Consider the following 24,821-nt stretch of genomic DNA (forward strand, 5'->3'; position numbering starts at 1 on the left):
TTCCCCTTCCCCAAGCAGGAACAGAACCCAGGAGTCCTGACCCCACCATCTCTCTACCCACAGAGCACAATGCTGTTCCTGTTCACTCCCAAACCCAGGGGTCCCCGGTCTGGTGAGAATCAGAAGCGACTGTGCTGAGCCCCAGAGGCACAGTTGAAACAAGGGAGAGACATCTATGGGGTGGGCACTGTGCCGGCTGTTTGCCCTGGACCCTGCCTTGTCCAAAGTGCACCCCGCTAAAGGGGTCCCCCACTCAGTGCTGGCCATGGTTGGCACCCAACCGAACAAGCAGGGAGCACGGACGTCTGGGACCCTGAAAACACAGCTCCAAGTCCTGCAGGCCCTGGCACGGAGACACAAGATGGCCACTCTGTATGACAAGTAGCTAATTGAACCTAGATCTGGGGCATGTGGTACATATGTACATATGCTGAGAACCAGAATAGCCACCCTCACTCCAAACACCTCATGACAGACCCAGGCACCCTTCCTCATTCAACCCCCGCCCATCCAGGCCACCAAGCCAATAACTTGAGCACAAGACCAACCTGGTGACTTAAGGTGGGAGCAGTGGAAAGAGAAGTGGGGGGAATGTTGGGGGAAAGGGTAGGAGCTGGGCTGCCAGCTGGAATTGGTACCAGCAGCTGCAGGGACATCCAGACACCTCCGCCCCCAGCGTCAGGACCTGTTGCAATGGCATGCTGGTCATGATGCTAGGTGCCAGTGGTCTGTGGCAGGGGCCGGAGGAACAGCCTCATCTACATTACGCAACACGACTCCTGCCCTGGGAATCTGCCACAGGAATATCAAGCACTCAGTTACACACCAGGTACCCCGAGAGCACCTGTGCCCCTGCCAAAGAGCAACAGTCAGCACTGGAGTCATTGGAAGGGGGCAACCAGGTTCCCCTCCTGTCTCCTGGCCTCGTTTTGACCCAGGCAGCCCCCCTGAGGTAGAAGCTAAGGCAAACTGCCCCACAGCTCCCACCCCAGCCCCACAGTGCCTGCTGCCCCTCCCCAGATCTACACCTTGCCCCCAGGCTGTCCCCAGACATGACCCAGAACATGCCACAAGGGCAAAGATGTTGCACTGTGCCCAGAGCCCGGGTGGGTTCCCAACTGTGTCCAGTGCTTTGATGGAAAACAGGACCTCAAGAGCTAGCAGGGAACATTTAAGCCCAGATGGGGGCTTGGGAAAGACCTGGGCCCAGGGTATAACCTCTATTGCAGAAAGACAGAAGACCACACCCCAGGGACAGGTAACCCCATACCACCTGTCACAGGAGATCCTCCCTTCACCATCCCCTGGTGCCACCCAGGCTCAAAGAAGGGCTGATGGTGGAAGAAATGGGTCCCTGCTCTGATCAACAATGGAGGGTTCAAGTGCCAGTTCCCCTTGACTGCCTTATGGGCTGCTACATGTCTTGGTCTGTCCCATGGGGACCTGGGACTCGCATGGCATTGGGGCAGCACCCAGCTCTGTGCACCAGAGAAAGGTAAGTCTCCAAGTGACAGAGCCAGAACTGCAAGAGAGAGCAGCAGGACTCCAACCTGGGTGCCCAGGGACTGCTGCAGGGCAGGAGAGCAGGGGGCTGCCTAGCCTTTGCTTGAGTACCAGCCAACACCTTACCGCATTGGAGGATGTTGCTAGAAACCCTAGGCCTACTGAACGTGAGCCATTGGAGCATTTCAGAATCTGCACTGTCCAAAATCCCCAGGGCAGGCCTGAGCAGGCCTGTCACCGCAAGTGCCTGAGCTGTGCCCCTAACTCCGCAGCATCCAGCTTGTTCGCATCTTGGAATAGGCCCCCACACCTGCTGGCTCCAGTCTTCCTTTAGCAGGTGCCTGCAGGGCCTTTCAGTGCCTGCTCCTGCCCAGCTTCAAATATCCCAGGGGCAGACCCCTCTTCACTGGGGTAAGTGCCAAGGCAATGGTAGGAACAGAACCCAGGAGTCTGACGCTCGTGGACCTGGACGCTCGTGACTGGCTCTTTCATTGTGGTTGGCTCCTGGATATGGGTCCGATCTAGAGGGCCACAGTCCTCATCTAGCAGATGACAGTGCCACAAAGAGAGGGGCAGGGCCTGGCCTGCAGGCTGCCTTTCAACAGCTCTGGAGTCTCTCTTACCCATGCACTTTTGTTAGCAGCAACCGAGTCAGCCCTGGCACCCAATTCCCTTGCCAACCAAGGAGCAGGCCCAAGTGGGACAGGGAACGGAGGGGGGTGGATTTTGGCATTGGTGTAGATCAGAGATCACGTTTGTGCTGCATGTTTGTCTGGGGGGGGGATCCTGTTTGCTCAGTTCCTGTCCAAGGTCTCAGATGGGCCACAGCCTCCTCCCTGCGACAACTCTGCTCTCACTCTGACACAGGAAAAGCCACAGTCTGCAAAACTGCTTCAAAGGGGCAACTCCCTGCACCTCAAGGTACAATCAGACATATGGTGCCCTCTGTGGTCCCAACAATGGCAAGGGAAATGGGCTTGGGAATAAGCCAGCCCTTTTATTTCAAGCACTCTGGAAGACTAGCTTGAGGGAACCTGGGTTCAAAATGATGGGTCAGCACAGCTTGTCTCCTAACCAGTTCTTTTTTTGTATGACAGAAGGTATCTGTATCTTTATCTTTGTGCACTTTGGCGTTTTTGTTGATTCAGGAGCTCTTGGCTGTCAGAGATATTACCAGGGATCACTACATGGAAGTGGCTCTCCTTGATCTGCTCCCAACCAGTTGATGCATATGAAAGGCACAGCCCAGGGGGCAATGAACATGAGATGCTTCCCACACCCTCCCAACCACTGGTGACCAAACAAATGGATGCCTCCCAAACTCCATCCCCAAAGGTAGGTCTACATTGCTAGCTGTAGCAGCCCTGCTGCCCCCCACCCCGCCATGTCCTTCATGCAGCAGGGAGCCCAGCTGGATGGATTCTGCAGCTGAGGGACTCCATGGGGGCCATCAATCTGGTGTAGAAAGCTTTGAGGGTGTTGCAAGGATGAGACCAGCCATTGCCATGAGCACAGGCAGGAGATTAGGAGGATGGAGGTGGTAGGGGGAGCCAGTACCCCAGAGCCATGTGTGCACCTTGAGGGATGCCTGGGTTCCACTCCCAGCTCTCCAGCCCTCAGTCTCCTAGAAAATGAGGCCCACAACCACTGGGCACACCCAGGCCTAAGTGAGAAGCCAGAACAGCAGGCCCTGTGGGTACAAGTTCATGGGGGCAGGGAGAAGGGGGAGATCCCAGGCTCTACAATAGTGCCACCCTCAGAGTAAACCCCTCTGCTCTGGCATCCAAAACCCAACCCCAGTGGTAACAGCTGGTCCCCACAGGGACTGCCAATCACAGCTGGACTTCAGGTCACCTTCTGGAGAAAGGAGCCATGTTACAGCCCTGCCAGCTGGCCACCCATGTCTCCACCGTAACCAAGAGGCAAGTAGACATGTATCCCATCACCCCCTAGCGCATCCCTGCCACCCACCAGCTAGAGAGCTTTGGGGGGCAGATACGGCAACTCCCGTACAGCACTGAGCACACAGGATGGATACCCCAAGAACTGGAGTTCTTGTCCAGACCCTACTGCCAGGCAGTGGCGAGGTCTTTCCAGGACAGGCCTGCTTTGCATCTGGCCTCGTTTCCCACCTCATTTGTGGTAGCACAGGCTGGGGAGGGCGGCGGGAGGGGGGGGGGGATGAAGGAGGACAACCACATTTTTAACAAGTGACATGCAGAAGCAGAACGTGCTCTTTAATGCTCCCGCGGGCGGGCGGGTGCAGAATAAATCACTGCTTCCACTTGAGACAGCGGATCCATTAATGTGACTGAGCGAGCGGCGTCTATAATTTATCGCCTCTTTTATATAATTTAAGAACTTCCTCGTGGAGAGCAGCACTCGCCAAAAGCAGATTTGACAGGATCCTGATGTGTCGAGTGGCGCTGCTGCCGATGGGCTCCCCGCCCCATGCTGACCACATGGGTGCTGAGGGACCCTGGCACCCAGCTGGGGCAGGGACACTAATCAACTTGGGAAGCCCCCACCCCCTGCCAGCCTCCAGGTGGGGGGCAGATGGAAGGGTCGTTGCTGCTGCCTCCCATCCCTGCCGATGCCTCAGACACACCTAGCACTGGTGGTAAGACCCACAGGTATAGGGCCGGATGCAGGCAACTCCCCTCTATTCCACTATCCTGGTCACAGCAGCCTGAAGCCCCTTTGTCTAGACTGCATGCCACCACACCAAGGCCCATCCTATCCATCTCAGTACCAGGCTGGCCCTCTCTGGGGTGGTCAAGACTTAGGTGGGGGTCACTTAAGGGAAGCAGTGAACTCCAAGAGCCCAGGGGTGGCTGGGAAGGGGAAGCAGGACTTAGCCCCAGGATTCCTGGAAGGCAGCACAGGGCAAACATCGCTTCCCTGTCATGGGGCCAAAGGTGGGGAGGCCTAGTTAGCTGGTCCTTGTTCACAGACAAGATTGGGCCTTTGTTTGCATGGGGCACGCTCTCATGCTGGGCCCAGCCTGATTACAAGTTCACCAAACATAGACCCAGGGAAGATTTCAGTGGCGCAGATCCAGGCCCTTGGGACAGCAGGGGAAAAGCCTGGCCAGAGCCCAGCTAACTGAAGCCCACGTGATGTTAGCTCCCAGCTACCTACACAGAGCTATGGTGGCTGGCAAGGAGGGTGCAAGAGGTAGGAGGTGAAGTGCCCAGGGCTGGTTGTCAGCCAGCCAGTTCCTAGCCTAGTTCATGCAAAGTGCCCAACGCTAGTAGCTTACTGGGGCCACGCTTCCCTGGGGTGCCAAGGCCTCACCAGCAGCCACAGCCATGCTGGGTGCATGTTGTCTGGTAAAAATGCCTCAAGACTGCACAACACTGGCACCCTCCCCCCTGCCGGCCTGCAGAGCCCTTGCAAAGCAAAGGGCTGAGGTACCTAGTAGGAGGACCCTTGGTCACCCCCTACCCACCCTTGGCAGTGCTGTCCCCAGCAGTTGGGCTAGCTGCCCAGAGAAGGCCCTAATACTGTAGCATCCCCATCTAGCCCTGGCCATGCCCAAATGGGCAGAACTTGACTCCGCTGGAGAGAGGCTATGTGTTTGTGGGGGGAGGTGGTTTCAGTCTCTGTAGACAGGCAGAAATCCTGGGGTGAAAAAAGGGTACCCCCTGCCTGGGGTTTTGGAGACTTGTTGACTACTGCCTGCCCTACCAGTATGAGACGGGAGGGACTGAATATTGCAGAAAAGAGAGAACTAGAATGAGGAGTCTGGGCTCCACCCCACAACTAGCAAAACCCTCTCCCTTTCCAGAGTCAGGGAGTCCTGGCTCCCAGCCTCCCCTGCTCTAACCCACCAGACCCTGCTCCTCTCCCAGAGCGGGGTAGAACCCAGGAGTCCTGGAGGCTAGCCTCACCCCCTCACTCTAACCCTCTAGACCCCACTTGTCTCCCAAAACAAGTAAGAGAGGAAGCAGCAAGACCCCAGCTGCAAGCCAGATGCTGTGTCTGAACAGAGCTTCCCTGGGCAAACATGATTTGGAAAAGAAAAAAAAAGCCCTCCCTTCCTCCCCCGCCACTGGCTCCATGTGGAATCCACATGGGTTTGCTTTTCCTGAGCTCTCCACAGGAAATCCAGTCGGACACGCCCCAGACATCCCCGCAGGGCTCCAGCCGGCCTGCCCCCCCAGCCAGCGCCAGAGCCCTGCACAAGAGTGCCCAGCACTGACCCAGCACCGCCTGCCCAAGATCCCCAGTCAGGCCTGTATCATCACTTGCCCAGCTCCCAGGCGTGGGAAAGCAGGCTCGGAGGCAGCCCAGCTTGCCAAGGTCACAGAGGGCTCCACGGCTAGAACCCAGGAGTCCTGACTCCCAGGCCACCCTGTGCTAACCTACTGGCCCCTATTTCCTTCCCGGAGCTGCAGATAGAACCCAGGAGTCCTGGCTCCCAGCCCTCCCTGCTTCCAGCTTCCCCCTCCAGGCAGGAAGGGAACCCTGCAATCCTCTTCTATCCCCCACTACGTTTCATATGAAATCCCTGGCCCCCACAGCTTGGCTGGTGGTCCTCTGGACATGCCCAGCCCTTTCCCCTCTGCCCCCCTCCCTACCCAGTTAGCCCCTTTACACAGCTGTTTCACTGGGGGTGCAAGCAGCCTCTGGGCCCCTCCAAGTGGGGTGGGGGAGAGGAGGGGGGCACCATCTACTCTAGAAGAGCCCTGACCTGCCCCCTGCCCCACCTCACCCCGAGCAAAGCCAAGAACCCTGCATAGGGGCGGGTTGAAGGGGAGGGAAGGGGATCCTGCTCTTCTAGCACTTTCCTGCAGATAAGAATCCAGCCTGCCAGGCATTCCTGCACCAGGGCAGGAGGGAGGGGGAGGAGGCGGCCCCTAGGTAAAGAACAGCCAGAGATGGAGGCAAGCCCAGGGAGACAGACCCTGCCCCAGGAAACCACCAGAGACCAGGTAGGCCAGAGCCTTGCCTCCCAGGGACAGGCCCCAAGCTAACTCCAGGGATTAGGGACTCAGGAAACAGGGGTTCAAGTCTCTGCCCTGCCACAGACTCCCCACATGACCTGCTTCATCTCACAGGGCCCCAGATAGGCCTCTCTGGTTGGCAAACACCCTGCAGCTGCAGAGAATGAGCCAGCTGCACTGAGGGGATGGAGAAGGCTGCACATGACCTCCCAGCTCCACTTCCCTGCATCAGCTGGGTCCTCCTGCTCCACTGTCCCTGAGGCCACTCAAGACACCAATGTGGGGTGTGGAGCCCTGGGCAGGCCCTGTTGGAGGCTAGCCCCCTCCCCATTACTATTTGAGTGAAAATATTGCCAGGGGTCATGGCAGCTGCAACCGCCATACCCAGGGAGGTGCCCACCCAGGTGTGCTGCCAGTCTGCAAGGGGGGGAGGGGACCATGCAGAGCCCGGCACATGCCCCAGATGCCAAGACCCCAGTCCACAGCGAAGCCAAACAGTACAGGAGGATGAACCGTTCCTTCAATACTTCTGCAGCCCCCTGCCTTGACGCAAGGGGCTTTGACTTCCTGTCACACCTGTGAAACTGGAGCCCGTGCAGTGCTGCCCAAAAATTGCAGCACCAGAGGCTTCCTGTGGCACAGCCTGGCTGGACAGGGGCAACAGAGCACAGCTAATGCAAGGAGACGGCTGTGCCTTCCCAATACCCACTGCATGCCAATACCATGCGCAGGCGCTGGCTTTCAGGCAGGAAGCGTCTTGGGGCACTGCCTCGACACATGCATGCACGTATAGAGGGGACTGCAGGCTGCCGAGCTCATGGCGAGAGCCCCCGACTCTGGACCCTCCACCCACCCTGCAGCTGGAGCAGGAAGCAGCCAAGACTCTGGGCAGGGTTGGGGCTCTGAGGGGGTCAGGACAGACTGGCTGGAGTCAGGACTCCTGGGTTCTATCTTCACCAATTCATGCAATAGTGGCGGAGGCAGGACCCCCAGCTCAACAGCTCACTCTCTCAGCATAACCTCACTTTGACTGTGAGATGGAAAAGCCATGGGAATCCACAGTGACAGAGCTTTCCAGCCGCGCACAGCCCCTGGGGGCCTGCTTCCTGTGCCTAGGCCTTCTGTCCCTCACCTGCCTGATCACACCACCACCTCTGCCTACACAAGGTGGGAACCAGCAGGGGAGCTCCTCCTCTCTAGCTCCTGGATCTCATAGCACATCAAGATCATTGTCCCGGTTATATAAAAGGGGGAAACTGAGGCTCGAAAGGCACAGGAACTTGCTGAAGTTTACCCTGTGCAGTGACAGAAGCCAAGCTGGGGCCCATGTCTGCAAGCCCAACACAAGGCTCTAAGCAGCTCATGGATCCTCCACTCAGGAACTCCAAATCACATGGGATAGGGAGTTTGGGGGGTGAATGGTCCCATGCCCTGCTGGGCTGAGCAATGTTATGGTAGGGTCACCGCAACCACAAGGCAGAGTAAGGCACCCACACTTCCAGCCTGGGACAGGCCGTCGCTTTCCTCAGCTGACTGATCTCGCGTGCAGGGAGATCAAGCATGAGGGTATGTTCACCCACACACGCATGCTGGTGCTCAGCCCCAGGCGACTTCTCAGCCTCTGCAACAGCACTGCAGAGTCCTGTGGTGCTGGAGTTAGTCATCACTACCCAGAAGCTGCCGTGTGATGGGGTCAATAAGTACAGACTGTGGCTCAGACTTCTACCTTCCTCTGGGCAATCCCCTGCTGAACCGCAAGCACCAATCCCACAGCTTCCCCAGAAGGCCCATCTTTGGCACATGGGCAGCATGACCCTTTGCCTATGAGAGATGGTGCCATGAGCCCACATTGGATCTCAGTCACCTTCTAACCCCAGACTCCGCTGCCACTGTATCCACAGTGGCACCCACAGGCACAGACCATGAGTGAGTCTTGCACTACATGACTGCCCCTGGGGTCTGGAGCACAACAGGGAAGAGGGAATCCCTAAACTGTGGTACCAAGACAGGTGGACAGACTGTGCCAAGCCTGTGATGGAAGGGACAGGAGGGCTCCTGGCTCCTCTGCGGATGAAGTAACTACACTGGGACCCTGCTATACACCTTTGGCCAATCTCCCCCTATGCACCACTGCCTGTAAGAATACACGTGACTCCAGTGAGGGGTGTTACACAGAATGTGTCTTGTGCAGGGACCTGGGTAATTGCTTTTCAAGAATGAAAACAGGGGTGCTGGGGGACCCCCACACAGCCAAAAGGCCCCCACTGCATCCTCCCTTGCCTGACCCCCATGAACTTTGGGACTGGACACATGTGCTCCGTCTGAGCATTGGCAGGCAAATGTCTTTGGTTCCAAAATCACCAGGGCCTCTGCCAAGGAGGGGACCATTGCCACAACTTTGAGACCTGTTCCTGTTCTCCCTGTGGGGGAGCAGGTGTTTGCAAGCAAGGCCGGGAGATGGCAAGGAGGTGTCTCCTGCTGCAGCTGCCAGCACTGTCCCTGCTATGATCAGGCCCCCTGGAACTGCTGACCTCGGCCTACCCCTGTCTCCCCCTTCCTCACCACTGCCCATGGGGCCCACAGCAGCACCAAGGTATACCTGGAAACACCCCCTAACCCCCTCCACATGGGTCCAAAGGCAGCTATGGATTCTCCATGGCCAACTCCAGGATCAAGGTGCCTGCAGCTCCCACAGGGGGTGCCAGCACCTGTCTCTGCAGCAGCACAGCCCCGAGGTGCCTCTAGCCAGGCAGCCAGGGCCCAGGACACCAGAAACTAGAGGCCAGCTAGCTGGAGGAGTCCACCTTGAGTTCTTGTGGCACTCCTGGTCACCCATGACCACGATTACCCAACACCTGGCTGGCACGGGGGACCTTGGCACCTCACTCTAGAGCCAGTGAGGGTGGGAGATGAGACATAGGGCCAAGACTATAAGAGCTTCAAAAAGTCCAGTACCAGCTGCACACAGCAAAAACACCCTCCCAGAAAATCCCCCAAACCAGCCTTTGAACAAGCCACCCCCACCCCCCAGCAGGGCCTGGCATTTATTGGATCAAACTAATTTGTTTAGCTCTAGCATCCCCCATCACTTCACTTGCTGCCAAGGCAACTTCTCACACCAACAGCTGCTTCCCATCTCCTCATCTAGCCCAACCAGGCTGCCAGGCTGTCCACTGAGTCCGGGCTGCCCAAAACAGCATGGGGCTTCACAAAGGAGAAATCCCCCCCTCCACACTTCTAACTTGCATGTTATTCTGTTGTCAGTCACTACAACCCCACAGCTGCCTCTGGCTCCCACAGGCAGGCTTGGTCCTGTCAGCCAGCCTCACCACGTGGGCAACCCCCACAACCTCTCCCAGGCTGGGGCCTGACAGAGTGTACCTCTGTGAGAGCCCCCCCAGCAATGCCTGGAGGAACTCACCATGCCCCCACAAAAGCCAAAACCCACATCTGGCTTCCAGAACAAGAAGGCGCCTGCATACCAGCACAGAGGTGGGTGGGGGTGTGTGTGTGTGTTGGGGGGGAGAATGCAGGGCGGTTGATCAGTTGATTAGCAGAGCTCAAAGCAGGAGCCTTTTGCAATACCTGCAGGGAGCTCAAAAGCCATCTCCCCCTCCATGCTGGAAAACTAACAAACATTCTGAGTATTTTTTCCATCTCACTAACAAATGCCCCTTGAAGAGGCTTGTGTTGACTCCCTGATAAGAAGGAAAGGTCAAATGGCCCCAGAGACAATGGGGAAAAGGCACTCTGTTATCAGGAGATCCAGCCTTTGCTCCTAAGCAGCCCCTTGGAGGTCAGGGCTGGCCCTTACAGGGGACGGTCTGTCCTTTGCCAGGAGGGACCGCAGCAGGTTAATAGAGACATGCCGCACCCCTGGGATCTGGGGAATTTAATGTAAAGCCTTCAGGAAGGGTCTTGCTTCCATTTAAGCCCCCTGGTGACACCAGGCCTGGACAGAACATCAGGATGAATGGCCAAGGCCTCCCCTGCCCCAGCTCCTGCCCCTCGCTGGCCTACAGCCAACATGCTTTTGACCTAGTTTATGCCAGGACCTGGCACCCAGATATAACAGAGACCCTTTTACCAGCAGGACTTTTACCAGCCCCTTGGTCCTTGTGCCCTGTCTCTCCCTGCCATGGGGCCCTGGGGACCAGCATGGGAGAGGTCACACAGCCCCAACAGCCACAACAGGGGAAGGAGTTTCTTTCTCCTTTATAGAGGCTGAAAGTCCTGGGGAGCCAACACAGTGGGGAAGGACTTTCCCCAGAGCAAGCAACCCTGCCTGGCAGTGATTTTCCATTCAAACATAACAGCGGGCACAGAGCACTACGTAAGTGACCCAGGGATCCCTGGGGGAACACGGCTGAGTCTGCTCTGCAAGGGAGGGAGGAACACGGCTGAGGCATCTGCTCTGCAGGGAGCGCCCTGGATTCCCCTTCACCACACCAAGAAAAGACTGCACGTAGGATGGAGAAACCCAGCTCGGAGATCCCGCAGGAGGGGGAGGGGGAAGGCTCACCCTATATCTGAACTGATGGGGCACCTTGAAGAGATGGGGGCAAGCTGGCCACCTGCCCAAATTACTGCCACACTTGCTCCCAAACCATGGGCATCCCGCACCACATCTCCTGGGCTCGGCTTAGGGCCTGATCCAAAACCCAGCAAGAGCTGGCACAGCTGATTTTGCGGGGCGGCCCTGAAGCATTGTGCTAGTGCCCTGTGTCCTGCCCAGAGCCTCTGTCACCCGATGGAGACGCAATTCCCACTGCTTATGAAAACAAGTGACCTTTGACCCTCCCAGGACATGAACACAAATGCAACCCCATTTCCCCTTGAAAGGAGACAAGAAAAGCCAGCCCTGGCGCAGCCTCTGCTGCACACCTCCCCCGCACAAACATGGGCAGAGGGCACACGCTGGTTTCTTCTTCCAAAGCAGTACTTCCCATGGGGCTGGCATGGGCATTCAGGGTGATACCCACCCTGACAGCTGGCCAGCTCCCAGCACATTACCCTCCAGGGGCAACCCACTCCTCTTCCCCTCTCCCCTCCACCCCACTGCCCGACCCAGGCGACTCTCCTTCTAGCAGCAAATCTTGGAAATTACATTTCGGTTTGGAACAACAGCGCTCTGAGCCTCCCACTTCCCCTGATGGGAGGGGGAGGGAGGGGGCAAAGACGAGGGGTTGTATTACACAAGCCTTAAATCCATCAGCTTGTTTTGCAAGCGGGCCCCTAACCCACCCACTCCGCAAGGGCCCTGGGAAGGTGCCCAGGAAGGGAGATTCAAAAGGGTTTCTCCTGCCAGCAGGGCAGGGAAGAGCCATCTGCTGGCACGCACGAGTTGTCATCCTGGCAGTGCCCATGCTGCTCCGACCCTTGGGGAGGGTGGGGGGTGTTGTCGCACATTCAGCTGCCCTTGGGTGGGCTGAAGCTCTCCGAGGCAAGGATGGGAAGACCTTACTTTGTATCTAGGCCATCACCCTTTAGAGGACTCATGAGCTGGTGGGGGAAGCAACCAGCTCTGACCTAGGGGCATAAAAGGAATAGCAGGGCTCTGTGACTGCCCCCCCACCTACAAGGACGGGACCCCCAAAGTCTCAGAAAGATGTATAGGAGGGAGGGGGGAAGTATACTTGGAGGTGATGAACACACCAAACGATACCCCCCCTCCAGCATCCAAGCATCTGGCTGGGAGCACCCGCACCCCTCCCCTCCCCCAGCCCTATCTCTAGGGAGGAATAAAGCCGCAGTGTACTATTTAGTTAAGCGCCCTGACAAAATCCAATTATCTACCCAGGATCTAAATATCCTGCTGGGCTGGGGCCGCCTTCCCTCCTTTCCCCAGCCTGGATGGGGGGTAGGGCTCTTGCAGACAACTGCCTTCCTGTAGCCGCCCCACTCGGGCCTGGCAAGGCACTGTCCCCTGGCCCGGGTGCTAAAGGGGGAGGCTGGGGCGCACTAGGACGAGGGGGTGATGGCACCTGCGCAGCGCAGGGGGCATCAGCCCTGGGGGGAGTAAGGGGAGAGGGAGGGAGGCAGAGGAGGACAAGCCGGGTGAGAGAGGGGGCTGCAGGGCAGAGACGCTGGAGGCAGCAGGACCCCCACCCCTGCGCCGGCCCCCGACGCGGTACCTACAGTGGCTGGAGCCGGTCCAGAGCTGGCCGCGGCCGGGCGGGCCGTAGGGGCCAGGGGTGCCGATGCCTTTGTCCTGCAGGAGGCAGCCCCGGCCCTGGCTGTAGAAGTCCATGGCGAGGAAGGGGCCGGGGGTCAAGCCCGCCACGTCCACGCCCTCGTACATCCCGGCGGCGGGGTGGGCCGGGGCCGGGCGGTCCTGGGGCCCGCCTAGCCCAGCGGGGCGAGGCCGGGCGGGCCGCGGCGGGCGGCCATGGGGCGCTCAGGCCGGCGGCGCCGGGAGCGCGGCCGCCGGGGGCATGGCTCCGCGCGGGCAGGGCGTCCCTGTGCCCGTGCTCCCTCCGCGCCGGCTGCGGGCTGCCCCGCGCGCCGCCCCCGGCCGGGGCTGCCCGTGCGGGCGGGGCGGGGCGGGGCGGGGCGGGGCGAGCGGCTGCGGCCGCCGCTGCCACGAGCCACCTCCCAGCGCCTTAACCCCCGCCCCGCCGGGCCGCCTCCCACCAGGCCGGGGGCGGGCACACGCCGGGCAAGGGCTGAGCCCCCCGGCGGCGCGGGCCCCGGGCCGGGGCCGGGCCCGGGCCCGGGCCCGGACTCCCGCTCGCCGGCGCGGCCGCGGCCCAACTCATTTGCCTAATAGGATGCGGCTGAACTCCGGCTGAACCTCCTCCCCCCTCCCGCGCCGCTTCACCTCCCCGTGACCCGCGCCGGTCGCTGCAGCGCCGCCCGGCCCGGCCCTGTCCCCGCACCGCGCCCCTGCTCGCCCCGCACATCTGCACCCGCGCCCCCTGCTGGCTCGCACATCTGGGCGTGCACGCGCCCGGCCAGCCCCGCACATCTGCAGAGAGCCCCGCTCTCCCGCATCTGCACGCCTTTGCCTGCGGCCGCACATCCTGGTCGGCCCTGCGCACTGTACGAGCACGTGCTTGCGGGCACGCACCCTGGTGGCCCCGCACACCTGCGGAGAACGGCATCCCTCCGCACCTCCGCATGTGCACGCACCGCCCCCCTTCCGTGCACGCTCCACACATCTGCATGGAAGGAGATCACCCCGCACATCTGTGTGTGTTCACATGCCTGCACGCATACGCCCTAGTCGCCCCCACACATCTGCATGCACACACACCTACATGCGCACACCCTGGTTGCCTTGTATGTATATCTGCCTAGAGCCCAATCACCCCTCACATCTGCATGTTCACACACCTGCATGCACACGTCCTGCCTGCCCCACACATCTTCACCCAGCATGCACACATACCCCAACTGCACCACGTATCTGCATGCACTCACCAGCATCCACACACCCTAGTTGCCCCACACACCTGCACAGAATCCCATTGTCTTGCACATCTGAAGGTGCACACCTGCACACAAACACCCTGGTCATCCTGCACATCTGCAGAGAACCCAATCTGCATGCACACACCGTGACTGTCCCCACACATGGGCACACAACTGCAGATCCATATCCTGCCTGCCCTCCACACCTGCATGTACATGTCTTGGTTGCCACATACATCCGCACGCATAGGCCACAATCCCTCACACACAGTCTGAGTTTCCTGCACTGAAGCAGCTTCCCCTGAGTGCTGAGCTCCAACCCACGTGGAACACACACCTTGGCAGACCAGAGGCTTCAATGATGCAGGCTGATGATAAGAGCACTTTCCAAGAAGTACCATCCCTTTCTGCAGGATAAGGGAGATGCCTGCACAAATAGCATGCAGCCTTCCTGCCAGGGCATCTGGGCAACCAGACACATAAGTGTCTGTAGGGGGTGTAAACTCAGGCTGAATTTGCAATACTCTAGCTACCCCTGAGCATGATACTCCAAACAGATGCTCAAACTGACTCCAAGGAACTTCGCTTCGCTTCCAGGGCACCATACAAAGGCCCTCTTACAACTTGTCTAGCTTTTCAAGCCGGTTAGTTCCAACTACTGTCAAGGCTGGGTCAGAATTAAGGTAGGCTGCATTCTCTCTAGGTTAGTGCAGAATCAAATCTAAATTACATCAAGGCCATTTTTAATCCAGAATGACAGCATCCATAATGGGGGGTGGGGGATGCAGCTTTACCGATCCACTTTAAATTCACCTCCTAGGAAAATTCCTATGAAGTTTTCTAGAAGTTCCCCATGGTAGATGAGCCCTTAGTCTGGATTCAGGGCGAGCATGCTGTAACTTCATCTGCTATCTTACTGGGCACTCGTTTCCCTGGGCAGCCCACAAATAATTATACACAGAGAATATGCTTCAAGTAGCAACGTAAGAACTTTCCCCTACCCCTCATCTCTCACCGGGCTGTACAAGAGCAGATGTCACTTCTAGACAGGATCAGGGCTGCATATGCTGGTACACTGCACGGACCTTGGAAACCTCCTCTCCTGTGTAACTACTATGACAGTAGTGCCTTAGACAGAGCCCCAATGATGAGGCTGTTTAGTGTCCAAACAGAACTAGGAGAGGAGCTCTGCCCAAAAGAGCTTACAGACATTAGAAACAGGGGCAGGGTGGGAGGGGAGCTTGAATGTTTAAATCTCCTGTTTCCCTGGGGTGCGCTTCATTGAAGTTCCACTGAAGTTATTACAGCTGCATGGAGTGGACCTGGCAATGTGTCATTAGGAAAAGCCCACGCTATCTAGAGCACAGGGGGCAGCCAGAACTTGTGGGGAAGGGGGACGGAAAAATATCAGCTGCCACCAGAGCCACACAATCCCGCTGGCAGCACAGCAGCAGCCAGAAGTCACCGTTGCCCCCATGTGTCCCACTGCCTTGGGCACTCAGCTGCTTTGTTACATCCCTGCCTGACTGCTGACTGTGCTGTAGCCCTCCAGCCCTCCCATGCACTGTTGCTGCCTACACCATACTAATGACTGCAAGTCACACCGGGCGGTGTGCATCTGAGTCCTGCTCCCTCCAGCAGGAATTAGCTGTGCCCCTGGAACGCTGGTGATCTCCCCTGGTGCAAGGCATGATTGCGAATGATCCCTGGAAGTGCTGGGTGGTATGGCAGGCTCCTTGCCCTGCAGAGATGGTTTTTAAATGTCAAGTGCTTCAAGCTGGCAGCATTGGCATTGCAGATAAGCTCAGCAAAGGGTCCCAGCCACCGGTTTGTAACTGGCTCCCTGCCCCATATATCTGAATCCCCCCAAGGACCACACTGTGTTCCCCCTGCAGTAGGTGATACCAGCTCTGAGCAGCAGATCAGGGATTTTTCCAGGGAAGCCTTTAAAATCCAAGCGACAAGGTTGAGGAATGGCAACTCCTTCCTCCTCCTACTCCTAGGCAATGCAGGCTGTCACAGACACAGTGTAGCGCAGGCCCTGCCCTAGGGAGCTGCCAACAGAGACATACAAAGGGGAGGAGGGGAAAACTTGCCTAAAATCAGTCAAAGAGGTGGGAGCAGGACCCAGTTCCCTGAGAGTCCTGATCTGGTGTTGCACAAAGGTGCCTCTCCTGGGAGGAGTCCCCACCTGAGGAAGGCTGACACCCAAAAGCACTGCCCCCCACCCTGGAGTGATTCCCAGTTGCTTCCATATGGCAAAGACCAGCAGGGCCAGACTCCCTAGGTCTCAAGATACTGGGGGCAAAACACTTGGTATAATTTGAGCTGGGGGCAGGTGGAGAAGCAAGGCTATGTGCAAAATGACGTGATTCTTGCTGTGATGCCTTGGGACCTTCCAGGAAGGGAATCAAATGCAGCCACTGGAATTCCCCCTTCTCTGCAACACCCTGGACTGTGAACACTTTCTCCTTGGGCCAGCTGGGCCTTTACCGGGGTCCAGGCCTGGAATCCCACCTGAGGGACTCCCAAGCAGTGCAATCCCCTCCTCACCTGACAGCCCAAACACCCCCAGCCCAAGGGAGAAGCCATCACTCCAGAGCACACTGCAATAGCTCCATCCCTGCTGGAGGAGTCCACAGGATGACTACCACATGCTCTATAGGGCCCAAACCAACTAGCAGGCCATTATAAAGCAGCAGCAGAGGTAAAATTAAAAGGCTGAGCCCTGTACCCACTCCGCTGAGCCCTGACACTACCAGAATTGGGCCCATGAGTCACAATGTAGAATGACAGCTGGGCTACGGCACGCATCTCACTCCCTCTGTCTCTCCACTCCAGGGGACATGACATTTTACTGCAGAGGATGCCAGTGTCTCACACATCTGGTTGGAAACCCTGGGGCTTCTGTCAAGGTCTCTGGGTGCTGTTGGACCTGCAAGCTGTGTGAAAGCACTTTTACAACCTCCTTCCTCTCCTCCCTTCAAGGCCTACAAGCTTGTGATCACACTGACATGGGGTGCAATAAAACACACTGCAGCAACACTTCTCCCTCCAAATCTCTTTCCCTGGAGTGGGGGGGGCAGCTGTGATCTATCAGCCCCAAGAGGGCTTTATGGCAGGCATACAGTTTTGGAATGGGCTGGAGTGGAGCCGATTCCCTCTCCCTTTGTTCTCCTTAAGCTGGCACCCCACTTTAGTGGAACAATGTGCCTTCCTCTAGCAGCTACCAAGCAAAGTGCTGGGGGAGGCAGCTTCAGACAGGGGGGTGTAAAGCACTGCTCTCTCCCAAAACCCAAAAGTCATAAGGTCAGCTCCAGTGCCTGCCACTCATCCCTATCCACCCTACCCACCACACACACCATGTCGTGACCGCACTGTGGTCCCCACTGCCTCCCCAAAGCTGTCTGGTTAGTTTTGAGCTAACGATGCAACCTGATGAGTTGAGCAGGGAGCATTTGGCAGGGGCAGCTGGTCCAGGGCTTTTAGCACCAGGGCAGTGTTGACAGGCCTCATTTAGGGACTCAGCTTAGCTGAGTGAAAGAAACCAGGTCCCTTTTCCCTCTCTGATCCTTTCCCCTTATCTCCCTTTGCCAGGGCTGAGGCCTCTTTACATACCTACACCTCCCCTCTCAAACAGGCAGGCACACACACTCCCCTCCCCACCACTACCCCCAGCCAAGCAATAGTGAACAGTTGGCACGATCAGCTTTTATTTATAAACCTGCCCCCAAAAACCTGGAGGCGTGCGTGCATGTGCATGTGCGTGTGCGTGTGCATGTGTGAGAGAGATCAGCAGTGCCTGTTTAAATAATAATAGAAAGTCAAAGGCTTTGCTTAGCCAGCAGGTTTCTGAACAAAAGCCCAGCGCTCCTCCAACTTCCTGGAGCGAACATGACAAATGTCTGCTTTGACTCATTTACTAGGCTGGAAAGAATGCCGGCTTCAAAAAAAAGGGAAGGGGGGGGAAAAGTCCTGTGTTAAGAATGTTTTACCTTAGGGAGAAATGATGCACACACCAACCACACAAATGCGTGCACATGCACACCCCTCACAAAGGCCCTTGAAAAATCCCCCTTCCTTGCTAATGTATTTTAAGCCACTGTCTGCCAGTGTTTTGGCTGTACAGCTCTGGATTTCCCTCCTCACACTGCTCGAGAAGGAGCTGTGTGTGTATGTGTGTGCATGCTTATATGTGTGCACACGTATGTACACATGCACATATTTGAGTGTGCACATGTTTCTGTGTTTGTGTGCACATGTAAGTGTGCAAATATGTGTGTGTGCATGTTTGTATGTGCATGCGCATTAGGGGGAGTTGCAAATCTTAATGCCAAAGCCATAATGAACTGGGCACCTGAGGGTGCCCAGCCAGCCCAGCTCTACTCCAATCAAGCAGCCCCATCCCTAGCTTCCTGACACACACATGCACATAATCCTTTCCCAATGCAGAGACCAGCACACAGCAAAACTCCCTGAGCAGGAAGAGGCATTGCTCCAGCCTCCGCACTGTCAGCTGTTAAAATTGGGAACTAACGCTGCCGGGAGTGACAGCCTGACTTCCCGGCACTGAGGAGGCTGGACTCAGGCGGCAGCTCAGGCACACCCGTGCTTGCAAGGTCCTTCGCCTCCCCACCACATCCCGAACCATTTCTGGTATCCTGGAAACATCATTACAATCTGAAGAGTGACTCCCTCAAAAATCTTGGCTGGAGAACTGACTTGCAACAAAAAAGGAACTGGTGCTGCAAGGGCCCAGGCTAGGACTCGGGAAGGGGCTTCCTTCCTCCCTGGGGAAGATAGTCAGACACTTTCAAAAGGGGCACCCTGCTGCAGCGAACAGCTGCTCAAAGCCATGGGCCCTAAGCAAGGGAGGCATGGATGGGGGCTGAGCTCAGGACTGCTGGCTCAGTTGGAGATCTGAATGCCAAGCTGGGTCCAGGGCAAGGATTTTGGGAGCCAGGGACACTTCATGAGGACAAACATGGTTTGTGGCAGCAAGCTGAGCAGTGCCGGTTCAAGGAACAACCCACAGGCTGCTCTGCCCACCATAACCGCAGCCCACTGGGCAGGCTCGGCCAGGCCACATGGCTCAGTTAAGTGCCAGGGTGATTTCTCAGTCACACGGCACTGAGCCATCCCAGCTCCTGACCAAAGCTGCCATCCTCTGGCTGAGAGTGAGGGGGAAAAGAGTTCACCACAGGGCATGGGGCTCACCTGCTGAGGCCTCCAGGATGAACCCAATGCCCCGGACGCAGCAGGCAGATGAGGCAGAACCTGCTCCGCCTCTCTGCACTAAGCCCGTCCCCAGTCCAGCTGCTCCCCAACACCTGCTTCAAATCCCCTGGTGGTCATGCTGCGGCCTAATCAGCATGGAATCCACCCAAATCGGCTGAGGAATTCAGCCCCTTCCAGCCAACACTTTAGTGCAGGGGAACCTAACCCCCTATGCACTTGCGTGTGCATGCACACACATACACACCCCTCCAGCTGTCTGTCTCTCTCTCTCTCACACACACACACACACACACACACCACTCACCCCTCCAGCTCTCTTCCATACACACATACACACTCTCCTGTCCAGCTCACCCACCACACACATACATACAGAGTACACACTCGCCCCTCCAGCTCCCAGCCTTCTGGCACCCACCCGACATGGTCTTCCCAAAATAAAACCGCTTGCTGCTTCCTGTTAACATGGAAGTCGGCACAGAGTCAGGAGCCTGACCCTGGACGTGTGAAATGCTGCAAGGGAGCATTTCTCGGATTCTCGCTGGGCTTTTAGTCATGCAAGGTCATTGCTGCAAAATAAGGATGAGCTGGATGGCGGGGGAGCAAGAAAGCAACTGGAGAAAGGGACAGTGAGGGGAGCTATCTGGAGGAAGCAGCCCCAGGAAAGCTGGGGCGGGTCTGGCTGGTGGGACAGCCTGGGGCACCAGGGAAAGGCCCAGATCCTTTCCGCGCCAGAGAAATGGCTGTAGATAAACCAGCCTCCCTCCTGGCTCCCTGCACAGCAGTTGCACAAACGCCGGATTTGCGCCAGTGCAGACGTCCTTGTCTGTGCATCGGCCAAAAATGACCAGCCAGACCAAGAGTCAGCTCCAGTTCTGTCTCCTGGTATTTACAGCAGCTGAGCAAACTTCTCAGCAGAGCCAACACATCCAAAGGGGATCATATGTGCACTCACTCTCCAGGTGCTCCCAGCTACCCCGACCCCAGGCAAAGCCCATGGCCCTGGCTCTTTCCACACTTGGGCCACTCTACTATGTCTCCAGAGCTGCCCCCCACAAAGCAAAGACATGGAGGGAGCCCCTTTAAGGGGCCACTTTTGAAAATGCTGCAACTTGTCCCCTCTCTCCTCACAGCATGTGTGACTGGCTGCCCGACTGGCTGGCAAAACAAGGTAGCATCATTTGCATAAAAAACTGCCCTTCCCTACTGGATCAACACCAATTTGCAACGGTCCCATTCCCCAGGACTGTGGAAAGAGGTGCCCAAAAGCCTGGTGATTCACTGCTGTGATTCAAAGGGGCGAGGGCCTCTTTGTAGCACCAGGAAATGGCCAAGATGGAGACATGCAAATAAGAAATTATAATAATTAACATGTTTGTGATGAGCACTGAGACACCAAGGGACCCAAGAGACCTCTACACACTCTAGTGTGTGCCCACTGGCTGGAGACCTCTGGCATCAGCCTGGAAGCAGCCAGATAAGCTCATATCACTCTCCCTCTGGCATGTTTCACACTCAGCTCCCCTGCCCACTCTGGGGCTAGGGCCTTGGTCCGCAGGCCACTGTGCACAATGTGGCCCACTTTCCTTTGTTGCCCGAATTCCTTTGTTGTGAATGGCTCCCGAGGACATGGGAGCAGGTTCTCCAAAGAGGCTGAAGCCTGCCTGGCACGGCCTGTGGGAAAGGATCCAGGATCCCAAACAGGAGCAGGGCTCTTTGATGGTAACAAATCCCTCGGCCTCCCCTGGTCCCACCTTTGTGCGAGGAAGGCTGAACTCGTCATTGAAACCAGCTCAGCACCTTTACTTTTAAAAGGCGAGTGACCATGTGCCCCAGGCTTGGGGTTCTAGTTGCCCCTTTTCAGCCCCGTGCAGCTGAAAACTGCTTCAAAATAAGCAGTGATTTCAAGCTGGGAGGTGTGCTCGGATCCCAAAGGAATGAGCCCAATGGCCACACAGGCCTCTTCTCCCCAGCTGCAGGTACGTTCAGTCACGTACCCTGAAATGTGCCAGGCCAAAGCCTCTAGCGGGGCTGGGGCAGGCAAGCAAAGCAGCTTGACGTTCACAGAACCCGCTAAGGGCTTGGCCTGTGTAGGTGCAGCACCATGCCTGCCTCACCCCCTGCCTCTTGGCTCAGCATGGGAGGAGACCCCTCCTTCTGCCCACCCATGCACAGCTTGTGGGAAAACAGGAGTAGGGATCTCTGAACTGCCTCTGCAAAGGCAGCTCCTGAGATGGACTCTAGCTGCTGCAGCCACTCAGAAGTGAGGCTTCCTGCCACCCAAGTAATGCTACAGAAACACTCCAGTGGCGTTACATCCAGATCCATCCAGGGGAATCCCTGTGCAGGCCTGGGCGTTGGAGGAAACAGCAGAGGTTTGCAAAAACCTACCCCAACACCAAAGAAAGTCCTTGGGACACCAGAGGGAAAACCCCACCACTGCTGCAGTGCAGGAAGGAGCAACCCCTCCCCTCCCACCCCAACACACACACACACACACACACACACCCCCCTTCTCAATACACCCCTGGCCTAAGTAATATTTAACCCCAAGGGAACCTATCAGCTGAATGCTGGACCCTTCCCTCTGTTATGCATGTTGGGACTATTGTCATGCACTATTCACCTCCCTCCGCTTTCTCTCCCTTTTATTATTTTGTTTTAAGGGGCTCTGCCTGATCAAACCCTTTGGCTTTGTTCCCCCCGCCCCCAGCTTCCTCTCCTCCCTCCCGCCTGCTCACTTCAAAAGGGGCTCATTTATCCAGGTCGGCAGGCTTTTTAGAGAGGCAAATTCCAGGCCGCAGTCCTGGGCTCTCCCCAAACCAGGCCCATGACAGGATGATAGAGAACCCTCTCTCCCTAATGGGCTTTCCCATCCGCTCCACAGTGCGGCCGGGGCAGAGACGGGGCCATAATTAATCTTTAACTCCCCGTCAAAGGAGATTTGGAGGAGAGAAAAGGAGGGCAAAAGGGGAGGCGTTTGGAGCAGAGCCCGGAGGGGAAAAACCTGCCGCTCAGTAGCCTGGTTCCCACTCATTCCAGGATCCCTGTTAATCAGGTGATTATGGCAGCCCCAGCCCCCTTCCCCCAGACCCATGCCTCTGTGCGCTAGGTGCTGCACAAGCAGAAGAGAGTCACTATCTCGGGGGGCTTGGTGAACCTTGTGAGACCTTCCAACACTGTCCACAGCCACGAGAGGCTCTGCTCCCATAGCAGCATGTTTCTACAAGCTGACAGAAAGAGAAGGGGGGTGCTGCTGCTTGCCAACAAGCTGGCAAGGGCTGGGGCCCCTGGTCTGGGGCGGTGGGCTGGGCACAGGGTAAGAAAGATGTACAATGCATAAGCAGAGGAAACAATGTGATAGCAATAGGCAACATGTCACCCCCATGCATCTGTGGTCCCTTTGGCTCCATCTGGCTCCTCTCTCCATGAGTCATCTAGCTGGGGGAGGGGGCACTGGGTCCTACACCCCCCTTCAGCTCTGAATTGGTTGAGAAAGGGGTACATGATAGGGCTGTGCCCACTGCTAGGTGAGGCCTCAGATGCCCAGTCTTCTCCCTCCCACCCAGTTTCCCAGTCACGCATGGACAAAAGACTTTACCCCTTGCCTCTGGGGACCCCTGTCACTCAGTAACAGAGCAAGGTTTGGTGGCTTTCCATGGTGCCTTCCCCTGGTGCCAGGCCCAGCCTGCCCTGCACCATAAGGCACTGGAGCAGGGGAAGAGCCACAAGCCTGCCACCCCCAAGCTGTCTCCACACACAGATGAGGACACCCAAGGGCAGCACTAGCCCAAGCTGACAGACACAGCACATGGGTGGCTGCGGGCTGGCCACGCACAAAGGCTGAGGCCCTTGGGCTCTGCTCAGTGAGTTGCGCCCCCCCCCCCCAGGGCAAGCCAGGCCCAGGCACTGAAATCCTTGCCAAAGGAAGGCACACAAGCCAGACTGCTAAGGGCTGCAGGGGACCTGCCCCATGGGGCTCCTCCAGCCTTCACTTACTGGCAGCACCTGCTTCCCAGTGTCCCCAGTTCAGTCACAAGCTCCCAGCTCAGGATCCAGTGCCAGCAGTTGCTCTGAGCACACTAGGGCTGGGACCCAAATGCCATACACATGGGCTACCATCACAAGGGCGTCCTCACTCTACAAGCACATGGGGCTTCCCATTCCACAGTGAACAGGCTCCTGGCACTACATTTCAATCCAACCATGTTCTGTGCCTCCTGGTGGACTCTGAAGTCCCCAAACTGAGGTTGGGGCTCAGGAGCTGTACAGACCCAGGGTAATCATCCCTCCCCCCAAAGAACTTGCCAGCTGAAGGAGAAATTAAAGCATAAACTAGGGAGGAACCTTGCCCAAAGTCACATGGCAAGTCAGGGGCATAGCCAAGTGCAGAACCCAGATGCCCATACTCTCATACCAGCGTAAGGGCCTGTACAAAGCCAGTGCTGTGCTCAGCAGCCCACCCTGCCCAGATCCTATGGCAGGCCCCAAGGGAGCCAATTTTACTCATTAATTTTTAAAACTTCATTAATTACTCAGCGTGGTTGGCAGGGAGGGAAGTGGGGGGGGGGGGGTGCATCCACAGTCCAGACTGAAACTGGACCCCAGTGGCTTCAATGACACAGGTGGGATGAGAGGAAAGAAGGCAGCCAGGCCCTAGGATCCAAAGCAAACAGACTGGATCCTACCAAGGGGCCCACCAGCCCCATCCTGCCCCACCACTCCCCCTGCCCACTTGCTGCATTCAGGGGGCACCGTAACCATGGCACTAAAGAGGGTCTGGGTCCACAGAGCTTGCGAGATCACCAGGGGGACCAACCACCTGAATTCACTCTCTGAGAAAAGATGGATGTGGCCATTTTGCTATGAGAAGCAACTACTGCAGGGCTGTCCAACTTCGTAGCAGCCAAGGGCCACATGCCCCATGGACCGCACCAAGGAGGGCCATGGGGGCCACACCAGCATGGCCATGGGCCCCTCCTGACACCCTCTGCTGCACCAAGCATGCAGGCACTCCCTCCTCTCCTGCTGCACTGGACATATGGATGCTTCCCTCCCCAATGCACCGTGCATGCAAGCGTATGGCTGCAGATGTCCCAGCTCCACCTTCAGTGGGGTACAGGCTTTTCTGCTGCATCACAATGCATTGGTGCCTCTTGGCATGGACTTCCCCAGCACTGTGGCACACCGCTCTGCCCCATTCTTGGGGCAGGGCAGGGAAGCAGAAGTCAGAGGGAGAGGGAGCCAAGTCTCTAGCTGCTATTGCTACAACTAAAGGAATGGGGGGGAAACAGTGGCAGCACAGGGCCTGCAGGCCATCAGTTGGACAGCCCTGATCTAATGGCTAGTGTTAGGAGGAGGTACCTTGGGAGCTAGGACTCCTGGATTTTGTTCCCAGCTCGATGGGGGGAGAAGGATCTGAAGTGTTGGGCTGCCTTAGGGGTCAGAACTCCTGGGTTCCACTCCTGCCTTTGCTGGCTTGAGGACAGCCAGGCCCTGACAGGCCCCTGCCTCAGTTTCTCCACCTGTATGAGCAAGATGGCTAAAACCCAGCTCCTCCAGTGGCTGGAAGACTTTGTTCATAGGGCAAAAGGTGCTGGAGCAGCAAGCTCTAACATGGGGCCAAGCCAGCTCAGTGCAGCCAGCGTTCACCAACATCCAGAAGGCAATGACGGACTGTGCCCATGAGGAACAACGCCAGCACAGGCCATTAACACC

General features: G+C 57.2%; 1 protein-coding gene across 4 annotated transcripts in view; it reads right to left on the bottom strand.

The window, feature by feature from the left end:
• The window catches only part of RARA (retinoic acid receptor alpha), a 92,512-nt gene that overhangs the window by 20,529 nt on the left and 47,162 nt on the right, over positions 1-24,821 (bottom strand). The window contains exon 1 of one of the 4 annotated variants that reach the window (XM_014604741.3): positions 12,591-12,945. The exons of 2 other annotated variants lie outside the window; for them this stretch is intronic. In XM_014604741.3, coding sequence (XP_014460227.1) covers positions 12,591-12,753 — 163 coding nt within the window. In that variant the 5' untranslated portion in view covers positions 12,754-12,945. Of the gene's footprint in view, positions 1-12,590; positions 12,946-24,821 lie in introns of those variants that run through there. One more of the 4 variants, XM_006270781.4, reaches the window with a different exon arrangement.

The sequence above is a fragment of the Alligator mississippiensis genome, chromosome 4, assembly GCF_030867095.1.
Source record: "Alligator mississippiensis isolate rAllMis1 chromosome 4, rAllMis1, whole genome shotgun sequence".
NCBI lineage: Eukaryota > Metazoa > Chordata > Crocodylia > Alligatoridae > Alligator > Alligator mississippiensis.